The 24,434-nt window shown below is 46.7% G+C and overlaps 1 protein-coding gene across 2 annotated transcripts in view; it reads left to right on the forward strand.

Moving 5' to 3' along the window:
* LOC144669267 (caspase recruitment domain-containing protein 11-like) overlaps positions 1-24,434 on the forward strand; it is a 111,643-nt gene that overhangs the window by 73,998 nt on the left and 13,211 nt on the right. Inside the window, exons 13-20 of one of the 2 annotated variants that reach the window (XR_013573652.1) lie at positions 1,207-1,259; positions 2,329-2,449; positions 10,173-10,338; positions 15,941-16,058; positions 16,665-16,905; positions 20,445-20,517; positions 20,968-21,088; positions 23,713-23,840. Coding sequence is in view for 1 of the 2 variants with exons in the window: in XM_078531593.1 (XP_078387719.1) it covers positions 1,207-1,259; positions 2,329-2,449; positions 10,173-10,338; positions 15,941-16,058; positions 16,665-16,905; positions 20,445-20,517; positions 20,968-21,088; positions 23,685-23,840 (1,049 nt within the window). In the remaining variant the exon portion in view is untranslated. Of the gene's footprint in view, positions 1-1,206; positions 1,260-2,328; positions 2,450-10,172; positions 10,339-15,940; positions 16,059-16,664; positions 16,906-20,444; positions 20,518-20,967; positions 21,089-23,684; positions 23,841-24,434 lie in introns of both variants that reach the window. The other variant, XM_078531593.1, reaches the window with a different exon arrangement.

Below are 24,434 nucleotides of genomic sequence, written 5' to 3' on the forward strand. Positions count from 1 at the left end.
ACTCATGAGAAGCATTGGTATAGAAGGCCGAATGGTTAGAACAGATGCGATGAAGACAGAGAAACCTGGAGTATGGGATAAAGCCCTTATAAGAAGCAGTTGGAGGGGGGGGGGGGGGGGCGGGTGGAAGTTTTATCAAGTTAGCCTGAAATAAAAAAAGAAAATTCTGGAAATACTCAGCAGATGAGGCAGAGAGAGAGAGAGAGAGAGAAGCAGAATTAATGGGTGACATCGTCCCAGATTTTCACTATGTGGTAGTGGGCGGGGAAAAGGACGTTTTACCCGTCGGCCACAATGGTGGCTCTTCACGCCATATCGTCCCAATCCCACCTCACTAATCATTCCCGGGAAACATGCTGTTGCAATGGTGGGCGGGCTCTCATTCAGCTGCCAGGCCATTACCTCACCGCTTCAGCATGCCGGGCGCCATATTTAACGTGCAGCCGTGCACACACACTTCTCAGCGCTTTCAGCCCAGGACTACTGCACAGAAGACATGGTTTCGAAAGGCAAGGAGACTGCAGCCCCTCCCCCACCCCGGTTTAATGACGCGCAACACTACTGTGCACTCACCTCCGAGTTCCCCTCGAAATGCAGCCCGCCAAGTGCACGCCTTATATATGCTGTTGTAATCCAGAGTTGGGGGGTGGGAGGGTTGATTCTGATGGGATGGGCTTATAATGATACGCAGACGTATTACAGCCAGATTCCCGAGGTCCAACAGCGGGAAACGCGGCCCACCATTGACGGGCAGAGCGGACGATCGCAAACCGGTTTCATGACTTCGTGGAAGTGATTTCTGACCTTCTCGCCACATTGTCCGCTCAACGCCACTGAACACGCCCGATGCCAACGGGCACAGGAAATTCCGCCCCATGTTTCAGTTCAATGACCTTTGGATCGCCCTGAAACGTTAACTCTGCCCCTTCTCCACCGGAGCTGCTGGACCTGAGCGTTTCCGGCATTTTCCGAATCTCAGGTTTCCAGCATCCGCAGCATTTTGCGATTGTGGATTCGTTCACCTCCCTCAGTCGCCTTTTCCTTCTAAAATACAAATTTGCTGCTGCCTGATTGCTATTTCCTGACCTAATTTATTCTTTTGACTTCCTCAACCTTGTCTGTATCTTGCCATTTGGAGCCGTGTATCTTCACCTGCGTTCCTCGAGGAAGACCTATTAATAGTTGACAATTTCTCCCCTGTCTTAGGTTTGACTTCTGGCCAACAAGTAGCTCAACGGATAATGAGGACAGCAGTCCAGGTAATTGTTCTTCGTTTCGAGAGCTTTGGGGATCAACGTTGAACACGTTGGGTTGAATGTTGTAAATTCGACATAATCCGATGTAATAATTTGTATAGATCTGACCCTTGATGTAAGAGTGTCTTGGGAACGCTGTGGTGTCATGGTAATGTCACTGGGCTAAAAGCCCAGGTTAACGTTCTGAGGCACAGGTTCAACTCCCACCAAGGGCAGCTGGTGGAATCTTAAATTCAATTAATAAATACGGAATTTTTTATGTAAGAATATTTTAAAGAATTCCTCCCGATCTTTTTCTTTATAGCCTGCTCTTATTTAAGGTAGCCAATCTCAAAATAGTTGAGAGCTCTTCATTCAGATCATATACATATTTCTACATTGGTCTGTAATGAAGGTTTCCCTCCCTAGCAGCACGGTGGGTGTACCTACAGCACATGCAGCGGTCCAAGAGGGTGGCTCACCACCACCACCTTCTCGAGGGCAATTAGGGATGGGCAACAAATGCTGGCTTAGCCAGCGCACTCACATCCCACAGAAGAATGTATTTAAATAAACCTGTCCGTATGTAACTGAATCTTATTGTGTGGAAACAGTGACTGAATGCAAAAATACATGATGAACATGTAAAAATATCAGTTTCTGTATTGAGAGTAAAGTAGCCCCTCACCATATTTTTTTCATCCTTGTGCTCAAATACCTCCAGTGCCTCAACCCTCCTTGCCTCCATGCTCCTCTAATTCTCTCTTAACGATAAAACAGTAAAAACTGGGAAATAAGAATACCGGCCCGAACTGTTTTTATCCATTCTGGAACATTCTCAATTTTAATCGCTCCGTCTTTGTTGGCTGTGCCTTCACTTTCCTAGATCCTGATTTCTGGAACTCTCATCCTAAACCTCCCCCACCTCTCTTTCTGTTGAAGGTCCTGCTTAAAACGTGCCTCCGTGACTAAAACTCTTGGTCACCTGCCCTCATATCTCCTCACGTGACTTGATGTCAGATTTCTGCCTGATAACCCGTTTATTTTCACTATGTTAAAAGCGCTATATCAATGTAAGTTCTTTGTTTTCTAGATGAAGGTCCACCACTTAGGTTGTCGCTCACTCCTAGTTTGTCCGGGTCCAGCTTCTGCCCAGGCTCCGAAGATACCGGCAAAGCGGCTGTTGGGCCTACAGACGGCAACGACAAAAAGAGGTCATCCATCTTTCTTCTTCCGCTTTCGTTTTTTCCCCCCCAGATTTCCTCAGTCTCACAGTTTTAGGCAGATGATTAAAAAGAGAAATAGCCAGGGGAGGGAGAAGAGCAGCCATTTGAAGGTGCTTCTTTCTGTGGTTTCCCCAATGCTGCCAGCCTCACCATTGGTCGCCAGGTTTCTGTCACAAGCCTCTGGTGTTTGAAAAGTCTCCCACGACCCGTCTTTTACAAACTTGTCTCTTTGACTGTGCCTGTCTGTCACTACCCCCTTCCATAATATTCCATCCCATCTCTTGCTCTGTCCCATTGGAATGTGCTTTGAGATTCTCTTCATGTTGATGGGCACATGTAAGTACTCAGTCTACAATGGGCCTGGTTGTTTTTGGTGTGTGGGAGGACTTGACTTATACAAATAGCCTTTTCTCATTTTATTTTGCCCATTAAGGCCCTTGCATTCCCCGTCTGCCCTGAAGGTCCCTGTAGCAGGGTGTTGGTTACAGTTCGGTAGAAGTGAGGATGTCTTCATAGTCACACTTAGGTTAACTGTAAGTCTTTATCGACTCTTAGAACTATTTGCAGCCACACAGAAAAGGGTGCAAGCTTGGAGTTGTCTCCATGCTTGCTGGTACACACGTCCCTGTCCAACACTGGACTGACTCTGGACATGGGTCATGTACTCTCTTACATCACTGTGTGGGCGGTACTGGACTCAGTCCCCCATTAACCCTATATGTGCCAGACCCTTATACTATAGTCCTGACTCGCGTTGTATGAAATGGCGCAGGAACCTGGAGGAATCATCTGCCAATAATACACCGGGCGGGTATCTTCAGATTGGGTATATAAACCTAAGTTTTAGTTGGTGGTGTACTATTCAACAAATTGAGGCTTCACAGTTGAGCCTGACTCTGTCTTACAGCAACATCCACTTTTCCATTTGACATCACTCGATAGTAAAGCAGTGCAGAGGAAGCTTGGATGAGCTGCTTCCTTATCAGTCCCAAGTAACAGTTAAGAAATACAGTCTGTCAACTGAGCTTTCCCTTCCAAGCAATAATTCTTCAACAGTTTGCATTTCAAACACTTCCTGATAAATAATACCTCATTCACCATTCTCTACTTCCCTTGAACCTTGCACTTTAATGCCCAAGTCTCCTCCCAGTTGAGGCACAATTATCTTTTACAGCAGAGTTTGTAAAAGGAGCCCTAGCCTCCCCCTGGGATCAGACCCCTCAGTCAATCTGCTGCACAATACAATCCACAACAATCTTCAGCCAGGAGTGCCGAGTGGATGATCCATCTTGGCCTCCTCCGGAGGTCCCCAGCATCACAGGTGTCAGTCTTCAGCCAATTCGATTCACTCCACGTGATACCAAGAAATGGCTGAAGGCACTGGATAGTGCAAAGGCTATGGGACCTGACAATGCTCCAGCAATACTACTGAAGGCTTGTGCTCCAGAACCTGCTGTACCAATAGCCAAGCTGTTCCAGTACAGCTATAACACTGGCATCTATCCGGCTATGTGGAAAATTGCCCAGGTATGTCCTGTACACAAAATGCAGGACAAATCCAACCCAGCCAATTACCGCCCCATCAGCCTACTCTCCATCATCAGTAAAGCAATGTAAGGGGGACATCAACAGTGCTGTCAAGCGGCGCTTGCTTAGCAATAACCTGCTCGCTGACGTCCAGATTGGGTTCCGCCAGGGCCACTCAGCTCCTGACCTCATTACAGCCTTGGTTCAAACATGGATAAAATAGTTGAACTCCCAAGGTGAGGTGAGAGTGACTGCCCTTGACATCAAGGCAGCATTTGACCGAGTGTGGCATCAAGGAGCCCTATTGGATTCAATGGGAATCAGGGGGAACACTTTCCACTGGTTGGAGTCATACCTGGAACAAAGGAAGATGGTTGTGGTGGTTGGAGGTCAGTCATCTCAGCTCCAGGACATCACTGCAGGAGTTCCTCAGGGTAGTGTCCTCACCCCAACCATCTTCAGCTGCTTCATCAATGACTTTCCTTCCATCATAAGGTCAGGAGTGGGGATGTTCGCTGATGATTGCACAATGTTCAGCATCATTCACGACCCCTCAGATACTGAAGCAGTCCATGTCCAAATGCAGCGAGACCTGGACAATATCCAGGTTTGGGCTGACCAAGCGGCAAGTAACAGTCGCACCACACAAGTGCCAGGCAATGATCATCTCCAACAAGATAGACTCTAACTATTGCCCCTTGACATTCAATGGCATTACCATCGCTGAATGCCCCAATATCAACATCCTGGGGGTGACCAGAAACTGAACTGGACTAGCCATATAAATACTGTGGCTACAAGAGCAGGTCAGAGGCTAGGAATCCTGCAACGAGCAACTCACCTCCTGACTCCCCAAAGCCTGTCCACCATGTACAAGGTACAAGTCAGGAGTGTGATGGAATACTCCTCACTTGCCTGGATGAGTGCAGCTCCAACAACACTCAAGAAGCTTGACAACATCCAGGACAAAGCAACCCCGCTTGATTGGCACCACATCCACAAATATTCACTCCCTCTACCACCGACGCACAGTAGCAGCAGTGTGTATCATCTACAAGATACGGTGTAGGAATCACTAAGCCTTCTTCGACAGCACCTTCCAAACCCATGACCACTGCCATCTAGAAGGATAAGGACAGCAGACACATGGGAACACCACCACCTGGAAGTTCCCCTCCAAGCCACTCACCATCCTGACTTGGAAATATATCAGCCGTTCCTTCACTGTCACTGGGTCAAAATCCTGGAACTCCCTCCCTAACAGCACAATGGGTGTACTACACCACATGGACTGCAGCGGTTCAAGAAGGCAGCTCACCCCTACCTTCTCAAGGGGCAATTAGGGATGGGTAATAAATGCTGGCCCAGCCAGTGACGCCCACTTCTCAACCTGAGAGCTGGTAGCCTTTGTCCTTCAAAGCCATCACCAGGAGGTGCGTCTACCAACTAGGGATTCAGGGCAGCCCCAAAGTTAATTTCGTTTGCGACATCGTTGGCAGAACTGGCAAATCGTAGAGCCACAGAGTCATTTACAGCACAGAAGGAGACCATTCAGCTCCTCGAGTCCATGCCAGCTCCCTGCGGGGCAATCCAGGCAGTCCCAATCCCCCCGCTCCATCCCTGTAGCCCTCTGCAGGTTTATGTCCTTCAAGTGCCCATTCCATTTTCTTTTGAAACCATTGGATTGTTTGCGATTTCACCACTGTTTTTGGCAGGTCATTGTAACTCCTGCACGAAAAAATTCCTCCTGCATCTCTTGCCAACAACCTTAAATCTGTGTCCTCCAGCCCCTGTACCATCATCTAATGAGAAGGGCTTTTCCTTGTCTACCTTATCCAAACTTATCATAATCGTGTACATCTCTATCAAATCTCCCCTCAGCCTCCTTTGCCCCAAGGAGAACAACCCCAGCTTCTCCAACCTAGCCTTGTAGCTAAAATCCCTCAACCCTGAAACCTTTCTGGTCAAAACAGAAAGTGCTGGAAAAACGCAGCAGGTCTGGCAGCATCTGTGGAGAGGGAAACAGAGTTAATGTTTCGAGTCCAGTATGACTCTTCCTTGGAACTTGGGGAGACCAAACGCAGACTGGGTGACCACTTTGCAGAACCCCTCCATTCAGTCCACAAGCAAGACCCCAACCAAACAGCTAGCATGCAGGTTGAGCAGGTAATAGGGAAGGCAAATGGAATGCTGGCCTTTATTTCAAAGGGAATGGAGTATAAAAATAGGGAAGTCTTGCTAAACTATACAAAGCATTAATTAGACCACAACTAAGATACTGTGAACAGTTTTGGTCCCCTTATCTAAGGAAAGATATGCTGGCATTGGAGGCAGTCCAGAGAGGTTCACTAGGATGATCCCAAGTATGGAGGGATTTTCTTATGAGAAGAGGTTGAGTAGGTTGGGCCTGTACTCATTGGAGTTTAGAAGAATGAGAGGTGACCTTATTGAAACATATAAGATTCTTAGGGGGCTTGGCAGGGTAGATGCTGAGAGGTTGTTTCCCCTTACGAGAGAATCTAGGACTAGAGGGCATAATCTCAGAGTAAGGGGTCTCCCATTTAAAACAGAGATGAGGAGGAATTTCTTCTCTCAGAGGGTAGTCAACCTGTGGAATTCTTTACCACAGAGGGCTGAAGAGGCTGGGTTGTTAAGTATGTTTAAGGCTGAGATGGACAGATTTTTAATCAGTAAGGGAATCAAGGGCTTTGGGGAAAAGGCGGGAAAGTGGAGTTGAGGATTATCTGATCAGCCATGATCTCATTGAATGATGGAGCAGACTCGATGGGCTGAATGGCCTACTTCTGCTCCTACGTCTTATGGTCTTATGGTCTTCGCCGCTTCTAACTTCAATTCACCATCTGCCCACAGTTCTGACCTGGGCCCGCTGTAATGTTCCACTGAAGCCCATCGCAAGCAGGAGGAACAGCAGCTCATTTCTGATCAGGCACTTTACAGCCTTTTGGATTCAACATCAAATTCCACAACTTCAGACCATGAACTCTGTCCAAAAAAATAAAGTTCCGAAGAAGAGTCATATTGGACTCGAAACGTTTACTCTGTTTCGCTCTCTACAGACACTGCCACACCTGCTGAGTTTTCCCAGCACTTTTTTTGTTTTTATTTCAGGTCTCCAGCATTCCCAGTATTTTAATTTTCTGGTAAATCTCTTCCGCACCCACTCAAGGACGCTCCCATCTTTCCTAAAGTGTGGTGACGAAAACTAGGTATAATACTCTACCTGGGGCCTAACCCGACTGTATAAAGGTTCAGCATAACTTCGCTGTTTATGAAGCCCAAGGTCCCACACCCTTTTCTAACCCCTCTCAAATACCCTCTCCCATACCCTTTTCTAACCCCTCTCAAATACCCTCTCTAATACCCTTTTCTAACCCCTCTCAAATACCCTCTCCCATACCCTTTTCTAACCACTCTCAAATACCCTCTCCCATACCCTTTTCTAAACACTCTCAAATACCCTCTCCCATACCCTTTTCTAACCACTCTCAAATACCCTCTCCCATACCCTTTTCTAACCCCTCTCAAATACCCTCTCCAATACCCTTTTCTAACCCCTCTCAAATACCCTCTCCCATACCCTTTTCTAACCACTCTCAAATACCCTCTCCCATACCCTTTTCTAACCCCTCTCAAATACCCTCTCCAATACCCTTTTCTAACCCCTCTCAAATACCCTCTCCCGTACCCTTTTCTAACCCCTCTCAAATACCCTCTCCAATACCCTTTTCTAACCCCTCTCAAATACCCTCTCCCATACCCTTTTCTAAATACTCTCAAATACCCTCTCCCGTACCCTTTTCTAAATACTCTCAAATACCCTCTCCCGCACCCTTTTCTAACCACTCTCAAATACCCTCTCCCGTACCCTTTTCTAAATACTCTCAAATACCCTCTCCCGCACCCTTTTCTAACCCCTCTCAAATACCCTCTCCAATACCCTTTTCTAACCCCTCTCAAATACCCTCTCCCGCACCCTTTTCTAACCCCTCTCAAATACCCTCTCCAATACCCTTTTCTAACCCCTCTCAAATACTCTCTCCCGCACCCTTTTCTAACCCCTCTCAAATACCCTCTCCAATACCCTTTTCTAACCCCTCTCAAATACCCTCTCCCGTACCCTTTTCTAACCCCTCTCAAATACCCTCTCCAATACCCTTTTCTAACCCCTCTCAAATACCCTCTCCCGTACCCTTTTCTAAATACTCTCAAATACCCTCTCCCGCACCCTTTTCTAAACACTCTCAAATACCCTCTCCCACACCCTTTTCTAACCGCTCTCAAATACCCTCTCCCATACCCTTTTCTAAACACTCTCAAATACCCTCTCCCATACCCTTTTGTAAAGACTCTCAAATACCCTCTCCCACACCCTTTTCTAAACACTCTCAAATATCCTCTCCCATACCCTTTTGTAAAGACTCTCAAATACCCTCTCCCATACCCTTTTCTAAACACTCTCAAATACCCTCTCCCATACCCTTTTCTAACCACTCTCAAATACCCTCTCCCATACCCTTTTCTAACCACTCTCAAATACCCTGTCCCATACCCTTTTCTAACCACTCTCAAATACCCTGTCCCATACCCTTTTCTAACCACTCTCAAATACCCTCTCCCATACCCTTTTCTAACCACTCTCAAATACCCTCTCCCATACCCTTTTCTAACCACTCTCAAATACCCTCTCCCATACCCTTTTCTAACCCCTCTCAAATACCCTCTCCAATACCCTTTTCTAACCCCTCTCAAATACCCTCTCCCGTACCCTTTTCTAACCCCTCTCAAATACCCTCTCCAATACCCTTTTCTAACCCCTCTCAAATACCCTCTCCCATACCCTTTTCTAAATACTCTCAAATACCCTCTCCCGTACCCTTTTCTAAATACTCTCAAATACCCTCTCCCGCACCCTTTTCTAACCACTCTCAAATACCCTCTCCCGTACCCTTTTCTAAATACTCTCAAATACCCTCTCCCGCACCCTTTTCTAACCCCTCTCAAATACCCTCTCCAATACCCTTTTCTAACCCCTCTCAAATACCCTCTCCCGCACCCTTTTCTAACCCCTCTCAAATACCCTCTCCAATACCCTTTTCTAACCCCTCTCAAATACTCTCTCCCGCACCCTTTTCTAACCCCTCTCAAATACCCTCTCCAATACCCTTTTCTAACCCCTCTCAAATACCCTCTCCCGTACCCTTTTCTAACCCCTCTCAAATACCCTCTCCAATACCCTTTTCTAACCCCTCTCAAATACCCTCTCCCGTACCCTTTTCTAAATACTCTCAAATACCCTCTCCCGCACCCTTTTCTAAACACTCTCAAATACCCTCTCCCACACCCTTTTCTAACCGCTCTCAAATACCCTCTCCCATACCCTTTTCTAAACACTCTCAAATACCCTCTCCCATACCCTTTTGTAAAGACTCTCAAATACCCTCTCCCACACCCTTTTCTAAACACTCTCAAATATCCTCTCCCATACCCTTTTGTAAAGACTCTCAAATACCCTCTCCCATACCCTTTTCTAAACACTCTCAAATACCCTCTCCCATACCCTTTTCTAACCACTCTCAAATACCCTCTCCCATACCCTTTTCTAACCACTCTCAAATACCCTGTCCCATACCCTTTTCTAACCACTCTCAAATACCCTGTCCCATACCCTTTTCTAACCACTCTCAAATACCCTCTCCCATACCCTTTTCTAACCACTCTCAAATACCCTCTCCCATACCTTTTTCTAAACACTCTCAAATACCCTGTCCCATACCCTTTTCTAAACACTCTCAAATACCCTCTCCCACACCCTTTTCTAACCACTCTCAAATACCCTCTCCCATAGCCTTTTCTAAACACTCTCAAATACCCTCTCCCATACCCTTTTCTAAACACCCTCAAATATGTCTAGCCATTTCCAAGATCGATGCCCGATGTGCATCAAGAACCCCCATGCTCTGGAATTCCCTCTCCGCCTTTCTCTCTTCCTCTTTAAAACCCACCCCTTTGTCCGAGCTTTTGGCCCCATTAATCTAACATCCCCCTTCCATGATTCTGCGCCAAATTATCTGTCCAGTAGCGCTCCTGTGAAGCGCCTTGGGATGTTTGTCCTTTGCCGAAGGCGTTATATAAATGCAAGATGTTGTTGTTGCTGTTGCTGTAGGCCACTTTCTCTGTTCTTCTCGCTGCCCGATCTCACAAGCATTAACAGCCCTGTCAAACAGCACCATAATGATATCACCACCGCTGGGGACAATGAGTCTGGGATCTTCGTCAAGTCTGCGCAGCAGAGGTCAGAGGTGGAAAAGGTCGGGTGTCAACTGCGAGCGGTAAGTCGGGATCTGGTCCTCTTAGGCTGACATGCCTTTCCATTAGTTATTCTTTCCCCATTTGCTATCCACCCAAACCTGTTACCCTTGATCTCTTTGAGATGTGACAATGAAGGACAAAGGGACATGTTGTAGGACACATGGCGTGCTTTTCAAACTTTCTTAGTTGATGATCTCCTTTTCAAACAGTTGGTTGATCATGGACACTCTACCTAAATTATATTGACATATAATCATGAAACGAAAAGTGCATCACGTAAGGAGTATTTCAGTGTTACTTCAGGCATGTCTGTTGGTAGCACTCTGACCTCTAGGTCATCAGGTTCTGGCTTCAAGCCCTACTCCAGAGTTGTGCACAAAACATCAATGCCAACACTCCAATGCAGTACTGAGGGAGCACTGCACTGTCAGAGCTGCTGCCTTTCAGGTGAGATGTTAAACTGAAACTTTGTCTGCCTGCCCAGATGGAGGTAAAAGATTCCATAGTGTTATCTCAAGAAGAGTAGGGGAGCTCCCCCTGTGTTTATTCCAGTATTTGCTCCCCGAACAACATCAGAAAAAAACAGATCATCTGCTTGTTATCACATTGCTGTTTGTGGGAGCTTGCTGTTTGTAAATTGGCTGCTCTTGTACAGCCTGTGGTGACACAAGCCTGGCTCTGACTGCCCTCCTCTGAGGAACCAACGCCCTCACCGGTATCCAAAACGGAAAACCGATTGGCGAGCGGGACCTGGTACCTAGCAAATTGTCGGAACTGCGGGTTGACAGGTCCCTGGGTCCTGATGGATTTTATCCTAGGGCCTTAAAAGAGCTAGTGAGATAGTTGATGTATTGGTTTTAATTTTCCAAAATTCACTAGATTCGGGGAAGGTTCCACTAGATTGGAAAATAGCCAATGTAACTCCTTTATTCAAAAAGGGAGGGAGACAGAAGGCAGCAAACTATAGGCCAGTTAGCTTAACATCTGTCATAGGGAAAATGTCAGAAGCTATTATTAAAGATGTTAGAACAGGGGCACTTAGAAAAATTCAAGGTAATCAGGCAGAGTCAACCTGGTTTTGTGAAAGAGAAATCATGTTCAACCAATTTATTGGAGCCCTTTGAAGAAGTAACATGTGCTGTGGATAAAGGGGATTCAGTGGATGTTCTGTACTTACATTTTCAGAAGGCATTTGATGACTCATCAAAGGTTATTGCAGAAAATAAAAGCTCATGGTGTAGGGGGTAACATGTTGGCATGGATAGAAGATTGGCTAGCTAACAGGAAGCAGACAGTGGGCATAAATAGCACATTTTTCTGGTTGGCAAGATGTAACGAGTTGTGTGCCACATCCAAATGATTTGGATGAAGGGGCCAATGGTACGGTTGCTAAATTTGCTGATGACACAAAGACAAGTAGTAAGTTGTGAAAAGGACATAAGGAGGCTACAAAAGGATATAGATAGGTTAGGTGAGTGGGCAAAGATCTGGCAACTGGAGTACAATGTGGGAAAGTGTGAGGTTGTCCATTTTGGCAGGATAAATAAAAAAGAAGCATATTTAAATGGTGAGAGATTGCAGAGCGTTGAGATGTAGAGGGATCTGGGTGTCCTAGTGCATATATCGCAAAAGGTTAGTATGCAGGTGCAGAAAGTAATTAGCTAAGTTAATAGAATTTTATCATTTATTGCAAGGGGAATTGAACACAAGGGAGGGTATGCTTCAGTTATTCAGGGCATTGGTGAGGCCAAATATGGGATCATTTCTGGGCGAGGTGGGACCTGTGCAAGTTGGACCGGTTACATTTGAACAGGAATGGGACCAACATCCTCGTGGGAAGATTTGCTAATGCTGTTGGGGCAGATTTAAACTAAATTGGCAAGGGGATTGGATCTTGAAAAGTAGATCAGAGGGGAGAGAAGCTGAGATGGAGTTAGAAGTTAAAACACTAGTAAGTGAGTCTGGAAGGGAGAGGAAACATAGGCTAGATAAGAAAGAAGTGAGTTTAGCAAGGCTAAATGGAATATATTTTAATGCAAGGAGCCTGATGAATAAGACAGATGAGCTGAGGGCACAGATAGTCATGTGGGACTATGATATCATAGCTATGACCGAGACTTAGCTAAGAGAAGGGCAGGATTGCCAGTGCAACCTTCCTAGTTGTAGGGTATTCAGACAGGATAGAGAGGGGGATAGAAGAGGAGGGGAGGTTGCAATATTGATCAATGAATCAATTATAGCAGTGAGGAGGGATGATATCCTGGGAGGATCATCTAATGGGTAGAAGTAAAAAACACAAAAGGGGCAAACATGCTGTTGGGTGTGCACTATAGGCCCCCAATCAGCCAGGGAGAGTTGGAGGATCAAATATGTAATCAAATTTCAGAGAAGTGTAGGAACAATAAGGCAGCAATAGTTGGGGATTTTAACTATCCAAATGTTAACTGGGATAGTTTTAGTGTGCAAGGTAGGGAGGGAGCAAAATTCTTAAGTTGCATCCAGGAAAACCTTTTTAGCCAGTACATAGAAAGCCCAACAAAGGAGGGGGCAGTTCTGGACTTAATATTCGGAAATAAGCCCGGGCAGGTGAAAGGTGTATCAGTAGGGGAGCATTTTGGAGATAGTGACCATAACTCAGTTAGATTTGGGATAGTTACGGAAAAGGACAAAGTTGGGCTGTGAATTAAAGTTTTAAACTGGGGAAAGGCTAATTTTACTAAGATGAGATACGATTTGGCCCAAGTGGACTGGGAGCAGCTACTTGCAGATAAAACTGTGCCAGAGCAATGGGGGAGCATTCAAGGAGGAAATAGCGAGAGTACTAGGCAAATACATTCCCGTAAAGACAAAGGTGGGGGGGGAACCAAGTCCGGAGAACACTGGATGTCATAAAAGGTAGGATTAAGAAAAAAGAGAAACATATGGCAGATATCGAGGGCTCAATACGGCAGAATCCCTAGAGGAGTATAAAAAGTGCAAGGGAGAACTTAAAAAGGAAATTAGGAAAGCTAAGAAAGTGCATGAGAAAGCATTGGTGGGTAGAATAAAGGAAAACCCAAAGAGGTTTTTTAAATATATAAAGAGCAAGAGAATAACTAGGGAAAGAGTGGGGCCAATTATGGACCATAGAGGTAATCTGTGTGTGGACCCGGAAGACATGGGTGCAGTCCTCAATGAATACTTTGCGTCAGTCTTCACAATGGAAAAGGACGATGCAGGTATAGACATCAGGGTGGAGGACTGTGAAATATTAGAGGAAATTAACAGAGAGAGACAGGAGGTACTAGCAGGTTTAGCGGCCTAAAAAGTGGATAAATCTGCAGGCCTGGATGAGATGTATCTGAGGCTGTTGAGGAGGCAAGGGAAGAGATATCAGGGGCCCTGGCAGTAATTTTCAAATCCTCTGTGGCCACAGGTGAGGTGCCAGAGGACTGGAGGACTGCTAAGATTGTCCCATTATTAAAAAAGAGAGGAAGGGATAGACCAGGAAATTACAGGCCAGTCAATCTAACCTCAGTGGTGGGGAAGTTACTAGAAAGAATCCTGAGGGACAGAATATATCTGCACTTGGAGAGATACGGATTAATCATGGATAGTCAGCTTGGATTTGTTAAGAGAAGGTCGTGTTTGACAAATTTGATTGAATTCTTTGAGGAGGTAACGAGGAATGTTGATGAGGGTAATGCATTTGATGAGGTCTACATGGACTTTAGCAAGGTTTTTGATAAGGTCCCTCATGGCAGACTGGTCAAGAAAGTAAGAGCCCATGGGATCCCAGGCAAAGTGGCACATTGAATCCAAAATTGGCTGAGAGGCAGGAAGCAGAGGGTGATGGTAGAGGGATGTTTCTGTGACTGGAAGTCTGTTTCCAGTGGGGTTCCGCAGGGCTCGGTGCTGGGCCCTTGCTGTTTGTGGTGTATATAAATGATTTGGACTTAAATGTAGGGGGTATGATCAAGAAGTTGGCAGATGACATGAAAATTGGTAGAGTGGTAAATAGTGAGGAGGATAGCCGTAAACTGCAGGAGGATATCAATGGACTGGTCAGGTGGGCAGAGCAGTAGCAAATGGAATTCAACCCGGAAAAGTGTGAGGTCATGCACTTGGGGAGGGCTAACAAGGCAAGGGATTACACTATGAATGGTAGGACCCTGGAAAGTACTGAAGATCAGAGGGACCTTGGTGTGCATATCCACAGATCCCTGAAGGTAGCAGGGCAGGTAGATAAGGTGGTTAAGAAGGCATATGGGGTACTTGCATTTATTAGCCAAGGCATAGAATACAAGGGCAGGGAGGTTATGCTGGAACTGTATAAAACACTGGTTAGGCCACAACTGGAGTACTGTGTGCAGTTCTGGTCACCACATTATTGGAAGGATGTGATTGCACTGGAGAGGGTGCAGGAGAGATTTACCAGGATGCTGCCTGGGCTGGAGGGTCTGAGCTATGAGGAAAGATTGGATAGGCTGGGGTTGTTTTCCTTGGAGCAGTGAAGGTTGAGAGGGGACCTGATAGAGGTGGAAAGATTATGAGGGACATAGATAGGGTGGATAGGAAGGCACTTTTTCTATTAGTAGAGGAGTCAATAACCAGGGGGAATAAATCTAAGGTAAGAGGTAGAAGGCTAAGAGGGGTGTTGAGGAGAAATTTTTTCACCCAGGGGGTGGTGGGAGTCTGAAACTCACTGCCTGAAAGGGTGGTCGAGTCAGAAACTCTCGTAACATTTAAGAAGTATTTAGATATTCACTTGCGTTGCCATAGCCTCCAGGGCTATGAGCCAAGCGCTGGAAAATGGGATTAGTGTAGTCAGATCTTTGTTGACCAGTGCAGACATGATGGGCCGAATGGCCCCCTTCTGTGCTGTAAACATCTATGAGTCTACTGTGTACACTACTGGTCCCCTTATTTAAAGAATGATGTAAATGCTTTAGAAGCAGCTCACAGAAGGTTTACTGGACTAATGCCTGGAATGGGTGGGTTGTCTCATGAGGAAAGGTTGGACAGGTTAGGCTGGCATCCACTAGAATTTAGAAAGGTAAGAGGCCACCTGATTGAAACCTTTAAGATGCTGAGGGGATTTGACAGGATGAATGTGGAGAGGATGCTTCCTCTTGTGGGAGGACTCAGGGTCCCTGTTTCAAAATAAGGGGTTGCCCATTTAGGACAGAGATGAGGGAAAATTATTTCTTTCAGAAGTTTGTGAGACTTTGGAACTCTCTTCCTCAAAAGGCAGTGGAAGCGGAGTCCTTGAATATCTTTGAGGCAGAGGTAGATAGGTTCTCGATAAGTAAGGGGGTGAAAGGCTAAGGTTAAAATCAGATCAGCCATGATCTTATTAAATGGCGGAGCAGTCTTGAGTCACTTTGAAATGTAAGAAACACACAGCCAATCTGCACACAGCAAGCTCCCGTAATCGGTAATCGAATCACCAACAGATTTTCCCCATCAAGTGTACATCCGTTTCCCTTGTTACTGAATCTACTTTCCCCAGCTTTCCAGGCAGCAACTTCCAATCAGGTTGGGCCGAGCGGGAGGCCAGGAATCTGAAGTGGAAGGATGAATTTCTGACCCTTGAGACTACTCAGTCCCCTTAGCCTCAAGTATATTTGAATCTTTTCTCAGCTGGAAGATGGCTCGAGGCAGAGAATATCATTTCAACACCACAAAGGAAAGGGTGCATACTGGACCTTGCACAGCTGTCCTGTGACAGATCCCCTCCAACTTCAGCAAGATGAAGAGGGTAAGTAAGAACCAACTAATGGATTGTTCAGAATGTGAGCCTTAAGAGCCCTGTTGGTACATCAGGAGGCCTTTCAGCCCATCAGGTCCATGCCAGTGAAAACATAATTGTTGGGCTTCCTTGAGATCCCCCAACACCCCCCACACCCCCCCACTGATGTCCACCCCTCCCCTATCGGCAGCCGTGCTAAGCTCTGGAATTCCCTCCTTAAACCTCTCCCTCTCTTTTTCTCTCCCCCTTTTTTAAGATGCGCTTTAAAACGACAAAGTTTCTCTCCTTAAATGGCTCGGTGTCAAATTTTGTCACTGTTTTGGAACGTCTTCCCATGTCAGAAGGCGCTACACAAATCCGAGTTGTTGTTGTTGGAGTGTGGAGTATCACTAACAGTGCTGATTGGACCATGTACCACCTATTTTCACACATGTGAATGTGCCCATGTTTGTGCATGACCCTGTGCCTGCCCTTGCGTGTCTGTTAGCCTGCACGCGTGCAGCCAATATGTGTGTGGCGTGTGCAGGAGTAGACCCTCCCCACCCTATGACTGTCTGATTGTACCTGTGTCTGCTGGTGTAAAATAATGCTTCTCTCACATATCTGGACCTCTAGGTTACAGGAAGCTTGAGAGAGTCCTGGAAGACAAGGAGTCGGTGGCTCGAGGCTCCTTCTACATTCGAGTGAACCTGAACATCCTGGGCAAGGTGGATAGCTGCTCCTTGCAGGTGAAGTGCGACGAGATTCTGCATGTGTTGGACACCGTCCAGCACACAAAATACGAGTGGCTGTGCGCCCGAGTCGACCCATTTACCATGAAGGACATGGAGCAGGGAACCATCCCCAGCTACAGCAGGTACAGTACCGACTATCCCATCACGACAGGCCTACAGAGCGGCCAGATAAAGGGCAAATGAACTTCAATCCGGCAACGGGTTAGTGGTTCCTTTTGGACAGGAGGAATAATGAGGCCACTTATTCCTGGGAAACTAAATTACATGGGATTACATAGCCTACATAAGGAGCTCTTGTGGCGCAGTGGGTAGGGTTCCTGCCTCTGAGCCAGAAACTCTAGGTTTGATTCCCACCCCCAAGACATGATGGCCATGCAAGTTACCTTGCTAAGGTGGCCATATAGATTGAGTGCCAACCTGCCAACCTGCTAATCCACCCGACACATACCAATGGCAGGTGGTAAGAGTGGGAGAGATTCCTGGTCAGCCCATGTGATGGGAAGAATGTTAGAGCCTCTACCATCACCATCCATAGCTCCAGACTGCAAAATGCAGGTGGAAGTGCATTTACCGCAGTGACTTAGTCTCCCTGAGTGAACTGTGGCACACCATCGCCACCAGATAAGATACACAACACAAAAGCAGGCCATTCGGCCCTATAAGTCCATGCTGGTGTTTATGTCCTCCATCTAACTCTCTCATTATAACCCTCACATGCTTGTCCAGTTTCCTCTTTTATAACGAACTCCGGTACTTACCTCGAGTTTAGATCGGGTGGTTCGGAGTTTGGGAACTACAGTTCCCAGTGGGTCTCGGGGCTTCTGCACATGCCCCAGCCGGGAAAGGGCCGGACATGCGCGGCTTGTCCATTTTCACATCTTCAGGCTGGAAACCAGCCCTGGGCGCATGCACAGAGGAAAAAGAAAAAGTGAAACAGCGCAAAACCGCAGGTCAGGAGACCTGAAGAGGAGCGCCATTCGAGAGAAGGTATCCCAGGGAGCGGGACAGGGAGAATGTCCCAAACAAAGAAGAAGCAGAAATTGATCCCAGGTAAAGGCCAAGTACAGAGATCAGGAATAGTTGAGAAGGAGCGGAGCAATTGACTCCAAATTTAAAGAGAGAGAGCTGCGAGGAGCAGACTCCAGAGAAGCCCCAAAGATCTGAGAAGGCAACCGAAGGTTGGTGACTCAGCGATGCAGGCCGTGAGGGCAAAGGTACCCTTTGAAGCAGTGGGGTTCTGCTTGGCCCTGCCGAAGATCTGAAAGTGTGTTTGGAAGGCGAAGTTTGAGTTCACGCAGAGATCCAGTGGAAAGGAACCTCAGACGGCGAGATTGAAACCCTGGAGGTGGATCCCTGTTGGGAGAGGTACTTGGAGAGAACTCAAAAGCCAGCTCTTCAAACACTGAGTTTGGAAACCCTTGTGAAAAGGACAGAGTTTCAGTGAGACTCTTCTATTCCCCAAGAGAATAAAAAGTGTGCGTGAAGATACACTAAAAACAAATTGATGACCTCAAGTTATCCTCTCCCTAACAACATTCTCTCTGTATCCACCCTGGGATAGAGGAGCAAAGGGACCTTGGAATACAGACACAAAAATGGCCAAAAGTACCAAGGGCAGAAAGAGTGTAGACAAAATACTGGGGTTCATTTCCAGAGAAATGGAACACAAAAATAGGGCTGTAAAGTTAAATTTAGATAGCATTTTGGTTAGAGTACACTTGGAATATTTATGTGTACAGTCCTGGTCCCCCTACTACAGAAAGGATATTGAAGTGCTGGCTGAATTGCAAAGAAAATCTACCGGGAGCTTAGTAGAATTGAGAAGACGCAACTATCAAAGAGATTGAGCCATTTTTGACACTCTTTTCTCTGGAGAAAAGTAGACTAAGATAGACCTGACAGAGCCTCCTAAAGTTATGAAAGGGCGCAGAGGGGTTTATGTGCAGGAACTGTTTCGCCTCATGGGTGAGCCCAGACCCAGGCAGATAGAACCAGAGTATCAGCAAGAAATCAAATAAGCCAAAATACCTTGGCACATAGAGCGATGAGAATGTGGAGCTGGTCGCCACATGGAGTGGTTGAAGCATTGATGCATACAACAGCAAGTTTCATTTAGATGGCGCCCTTAATATAGCAAATGTCCCAAGGCACTTGCACAGGAGTGTCTTCAGACAAAAGTTGACACGAGGGAGAAAGGAACAGAGGGATGAGAGTGGGGGGGGTGGGGGTGGTGGTGATGGTGGGAAGAGGTAGTTAGAATGGGAGGAGGATACAAGAGTGTAAAGGTTACTATGGAGCACTCGGGTTGAATGATCTTTTATCATGGCCAATGGGCGGTATTTTATCCGTTGTGTGCATTTCCCAACCTTGGAACTGGAAGCGGGCGGCACTTCCACTTTTGTGTCAGGAGGTGGCTCCCATGTGATTCTAATTAAAATTTAAAGTGCCAGTGGTGGGCATGGGAGACACACGCGATCATGCAGGGGGAGAAGGTGGATCCCACTGTCACCTAACAATGCAGCAGGTACAACTGGACTATATGAGAGCCTCTTGGACAAACAGGCAGGCTCTGTATCACGGCCACAACCTTGCTGTCAAACTCCATTGCGTCAGAAAACTCATGGTCCTTTCAATTCAACAGGATCGTGACCCTCAACTACCAGCCACCCCCCACCCCAAACTCCTCCTCTCCATCATTCTCTACCTTATCATTTAATGCCATTTGTTGTAATATGCCTTTAAGGGATAGCGGCATGACATCACTGGAAGGGAAGTGTGTCATGTGATTCAGTCTCAGTTTCACTTTAGCCTGTGAGCGGAATGCAGCTCTGCTGCTGATGTCTTCAAGTTTTCTATCCGTGTCTATGTTCTCATGTGCCTGGTTTAAATAAATGAACCCAGAACGTGTTTACACAATCCCTTATGAGTGATTAGTGCCTTTATATCGTTATAAAACCACAACACCATTCACCAACTCCACCTGCCCCCATCTCCCCCAACCGCCATACCCAAGACCCTTCCCACTTCACTCCCCCATGCCTCTGGCCCCACCCTCTGTCCTCCATTGGATTCCTCTGTGCCCTTGGCCCCACTCCACACGCCCTCCCCTCCCGCTCACCCTTGGCTTGCCCTTCTGCAAGCCCTGAGCCTCCGTGCGAGCTGCCATTCTCCTGCTCCTCTCCAACAGAGACAACAGCTCACACCAGACACAGCTGTACAAATATGAACAGGGTGGCACGACATTCCCGCGCACCCCTGACTTGACCTTGAAAGTAGATGGTAATGGGTATTTATGGCCTGCAAACATATTACAAATCAGAACCCGCCCCATGGGATGGCATGAGGCCCAGCCTGCCACTGCCACCATGCTGACTTCATCTCTGCATCTCAACCCACCATCGGGAAACCAAACTTTCAGCTCCTGCCTAATTAAGTCACCCCCACCCGCCACATTTCCCGCTCTTACAGACCCCGTAAACTACCGTCCTCTGTGTGTAATTCTGTGTATGCAGCTTTGGCTGCTCTGAGGTTTAATGCCAATTTTTCATGTTATAAAAAACTCTCAATGCCGGGAGACATTGATCTGATCGGCTGGTGACAGCGAGGTGCAACTGGACTGCATTCAATGGCGTTTTTCTCTCTCTCTCTCTCTCTTTTTCAGAGCTCACCAGCTCCTCCTGGTTAAAATCTACGCACTGACGGGAACCGTCCAGAAGAATGAGAGGGAGAAGAAGGTAAAGTGCCAACGAATCTGGTCATTGTACTTGGACCATGCCGTAAGTTCTAAAGTCTCCCCACTCACGTATTCCCATGTTGCTTAAGTATACATCGTGTAATTGAGCGTTAATCCAGCCAGTGGATCTTGGTGAGGTGACGTTAGCCCTCAATAAAATAAAAAATAATCACCATCGAATAGTCACAGAGTCATTCTAACACAGAAGGAGGCCCTTTGATCCATGCCAGCCCTCTGTGGAGTAACCCAGCCAGTCCCATTCCCTCCCCTCTCTCCTCGTAGCCCTGCAAGTCTATTTCCCTCAGGTGGCCATCCAATTTCCTTTCGAAGTCACTAATCGGTTGTGTTGAAGGTTGCACTGCCTTGTTTCCTGATGATAAGTTTTGACATATTAATGACAAGTTATTCTCTTCTCACTATCCTGACCCTTACCTCTTGTGTTCTATAAAAGTTTCTGAAGCCCGATGTTAAGGTGAAGAAGTTGTGTTCGGATCAAGTGAGGATCGTGCCCGCCAACCTTCCAAGGCAACAGCCCAGTGCCAGTAGCCCTTCTCTCAGATACTGGTATGAAAGTGAGTCAAGTCTACTGGATGCTTCCTCCGTATAAAGACTAAGGATCAAATCCTGCTCAGTAAATCACTTTAACAGAGACGTGTGACCATTTTGACACCACAGACAAAGGAAGTCATTGTCCAACTGCCAGACCATGGTGAAAAAGGGGATTCCTATCTAACAGGAGGTGATAATCCCTCTTTCATAGAACCATCGAAGGTTTACGGCACAGAAAGAGGCCACTTGGCCCATCGTGTCTGTGCCGGCCGAGAAACGGGTCACCCGGCCTAATCCCACTTTCCCGCGTTTGGTCCGTAGCCCTGCAGGTTACGGCACCTGAGGTGCACATCCAGACACCCTTTAAATGAGTGAGGGTTTCTGCCTCTACTACCCTTTCAGGAGGAGAGCTGCAGACCCACACAGCCCTGGGTTAAAAAAAGTTTCCCTCATCTCCGCTCTAATCTTTCTACCAATCACTTTAAATCTATGCTCCCTAGTCACTGACCCCTCTGCTAAAGTAAACAGGCCCTTCCCATCCACTCTGTCTAGACCCGTCACAATTTCGTACATCTCAATCAAATCTCCCCTCAGCCTCCTCTGTTCCAAGGAGAACAACCCCAGCCTATCCGATCTCTCCTCATCGCTGCAATTTTCCAATCCTGCAACATTCTCGTAAATCTCCCTTTCTCTACCCTCTCATATCCAATTACATCCTTTCTGTAGTGAGGTGACCAGAACTGCACACAGGACTCAAGTTGTGGCCTGACTAATGTTTTATATAGTTTCATTATACAGTTATATAGTTTTATATAACCTCCTGGCTCTTATATTCTATTCATATATTCTTTGATTTGGTCCTTATTGCAGGAACTAATTAAATACTGTGACGGCCAAAGCCATTGGTGAAAAATTCGGTCCTCTAGCCATTGACTTCACTCCTCTCCCTATCAGCTATCTGAGAGCGAACCAGGTTGTTTGCAACTTTGGAGTTGTATTTGACCCCAAGATGAACTTCCGACCGCACATCTGCGCCATCACTAAGACCGCCTGCTTCCACCTCCATAACCTCCATTTGACCCCCACCCCTGCCTCAGTTCATCTGCTGTGAAAACCTTCATCCATGCCTGTGTTGCCTCTAGACTTGGCTATTCCAATTCATTCCTGGCTGATATCTCACGTTCTGTTGCTCCATAAACTTGAGGCCATCAAAAGCTCTGCCCGTGATCTAACTCATGCCAAGCCCCGTTAGCCTAACACCCGTGCGGCCGTTGACCTGCTTCCGCTCCTGGTTTTAAAGAAAATGCCCCGATTTAAAATTCTCATCGCTCTTTTCAAGTCCCCCGTGACCTTGCTCCCCTATATCTCTGTAACCTCCTGCAGCCCTTCGGCACCCTGACCTATCTGTGCACATCTAATTCTTAGAGCATTTCTTGAGCATCCCCGATTTTAGTCGCTCCACCATTGGTGGCTGTGCCCTTCAGCTGCTAAAGCTCTGGAACTCCCTCCCTATCTCTCTTTCCTCCCTTAAGAAATTCCTTGAAACTTACCTGTTTGGATGAGCTTTTGGTCATCTGTCCTAACATCTCCTTATGTGGCTCAGTTTCAAATTTTGCTTTATAAGGCTCCTGTGAAGTGCCTTGGGGTGCTATGTCATGTTCAAGAGATGAAATAAATGCACATTACTGTTGTTGTTTACAGAACCATAGTGTTTACAGCACAGCAGGAGACCATTCAGCCATCATATATATTCTGGCTCTTTTCTTCGAACAAAATTGGGGGAGGCATGTGGTAGTGCTAGTGTCACTGAACGAATAATCCAGAGGTCCAGTCTGAGGCCTTGTGGGAAGGCGTTCAAATTTAAACTCAAAAAATCTAGATTTGAAAGCTAATCTCAGTAATGGTGGCCATGAAACTATTATTGATTGTTGTAAAAACGCTTCTGGTTCATTAGCGTCCTTTAGCAGAGGGAATCTGCCATCCTTACCTGGTCTGGCCTACGTGTGACTCCCGACCCACAGCAACGCAGTTGAATCTTAACTGCCCTCCGAAATGGCCATTAGCCATTTAGAGATGGGCAACAGATACTGGCATTGCCAGCGACGCCCACATCCCCATGAAAGAATGATAAAAAAAAAAAGATTGGTTGGGCTGAAAGGTCTGTTTCAATATTGTAACCTGTGTATGCCTTTATGTTAAGTGCACCGATGCGGAATACCAAGCCACGGAACGTTGTTGAAAATGCCAGCTCTCCAGAAAATTGTTTAACATACATGTCGCATGGGCTTTATAGCTGAGGCATCCTGAAAACATTAAACATTAACCTGAGATTGCCTTCTGAGTTGCTGATTCCTGCTTCATGGGTGAACAGTAGAGTCGCTCATGGGTAGGTGGGTGAGTAGCGGTACCCGTAGAACCATAGCCAGAATTGGAAAGTCAGTTTGGTCAGGGGTGTGAAATGGTTGGGCCATCTGCTCTTGGTCGGTGTGTTAAGTTAAAATTACCACCCCCCCCCAAGTCCCCCACGCTCCCGCCAAACATTTTAAAGGGGGGGGTGGGGGTGCTGGGAGGGTGTAAGCAAATGTTCTATCAAAACAGTGATGTGTACTTGGATTGCAGATAAGAATGATAAGATCTTGCCCTACAGCCTGGTTCAGCCAATCACGGTTCGGGAAAAACGACCGGTCATCATCATGCCAACATTGTTAGCCAAAGCTTTGATGCACCGTCTGCTCCAGTCATCGTCCGCATTGGAGTTCAATGTAGTGCAGCCAGGTATGTACAACCTCTTCACATAGGCTGGCATAGCACTGCAGGAGATCATTTGGCCCATTGTGCCTACACAGTCTCTTTAGTCCTCCCCCGCATCCCCTTCTTCCCCCATAGACCTCACAACCTTTCCTTTTCAACTACATATCCAATTCCCTTTCAAATGTTACGATCGAATCTGTCTTTCAGTGCTTTCCCCATAACGACTCATTGGGTAAACAATAATGCCCTCACTTCCGCCTGGAGGTTTGCCAGTTATTTTAATTTTGTGCCCTCTAGCGTCTGACCCTTCTCCCATGCACCCTCATAATTTTGACCACTTCTACAAAATTTCTCCTCAACGTTCCCTGCTCTATGGAACATAAGAAATAGGAGCAGGAGTAGGCCATATGACCCATCGAGCCTGCTCCGCCATTCAATACGATCATGGCTGATCTTGGGCTTAAACTCCACTTTCCTGCCATTCCCCAATATCCCTTTATTCCCGGGGAGACCAAAAGTCTGTCCGTCCCAGCCTTAAATGTATTCAATGATGGGGCATCCACAACCCCCTGGGGTAGAGAATTCCAAAGATTCACAACCCTTTGAGCGAAGAAATTT

Source organism: Cetorhinus maximus, chromosome 29, assembly GCF_964194155.1.
Source record: "Cetorhinus maximus chromosome 29, sCetMax3.hap1.1, whole genome shotgun sequence".
NCBI lineage: Eukaryota > Metazoa > Chordata > Chondrichthyes > Lamniformes > Cetorhinidae > Cetorhinus > Cetorhinus maximus.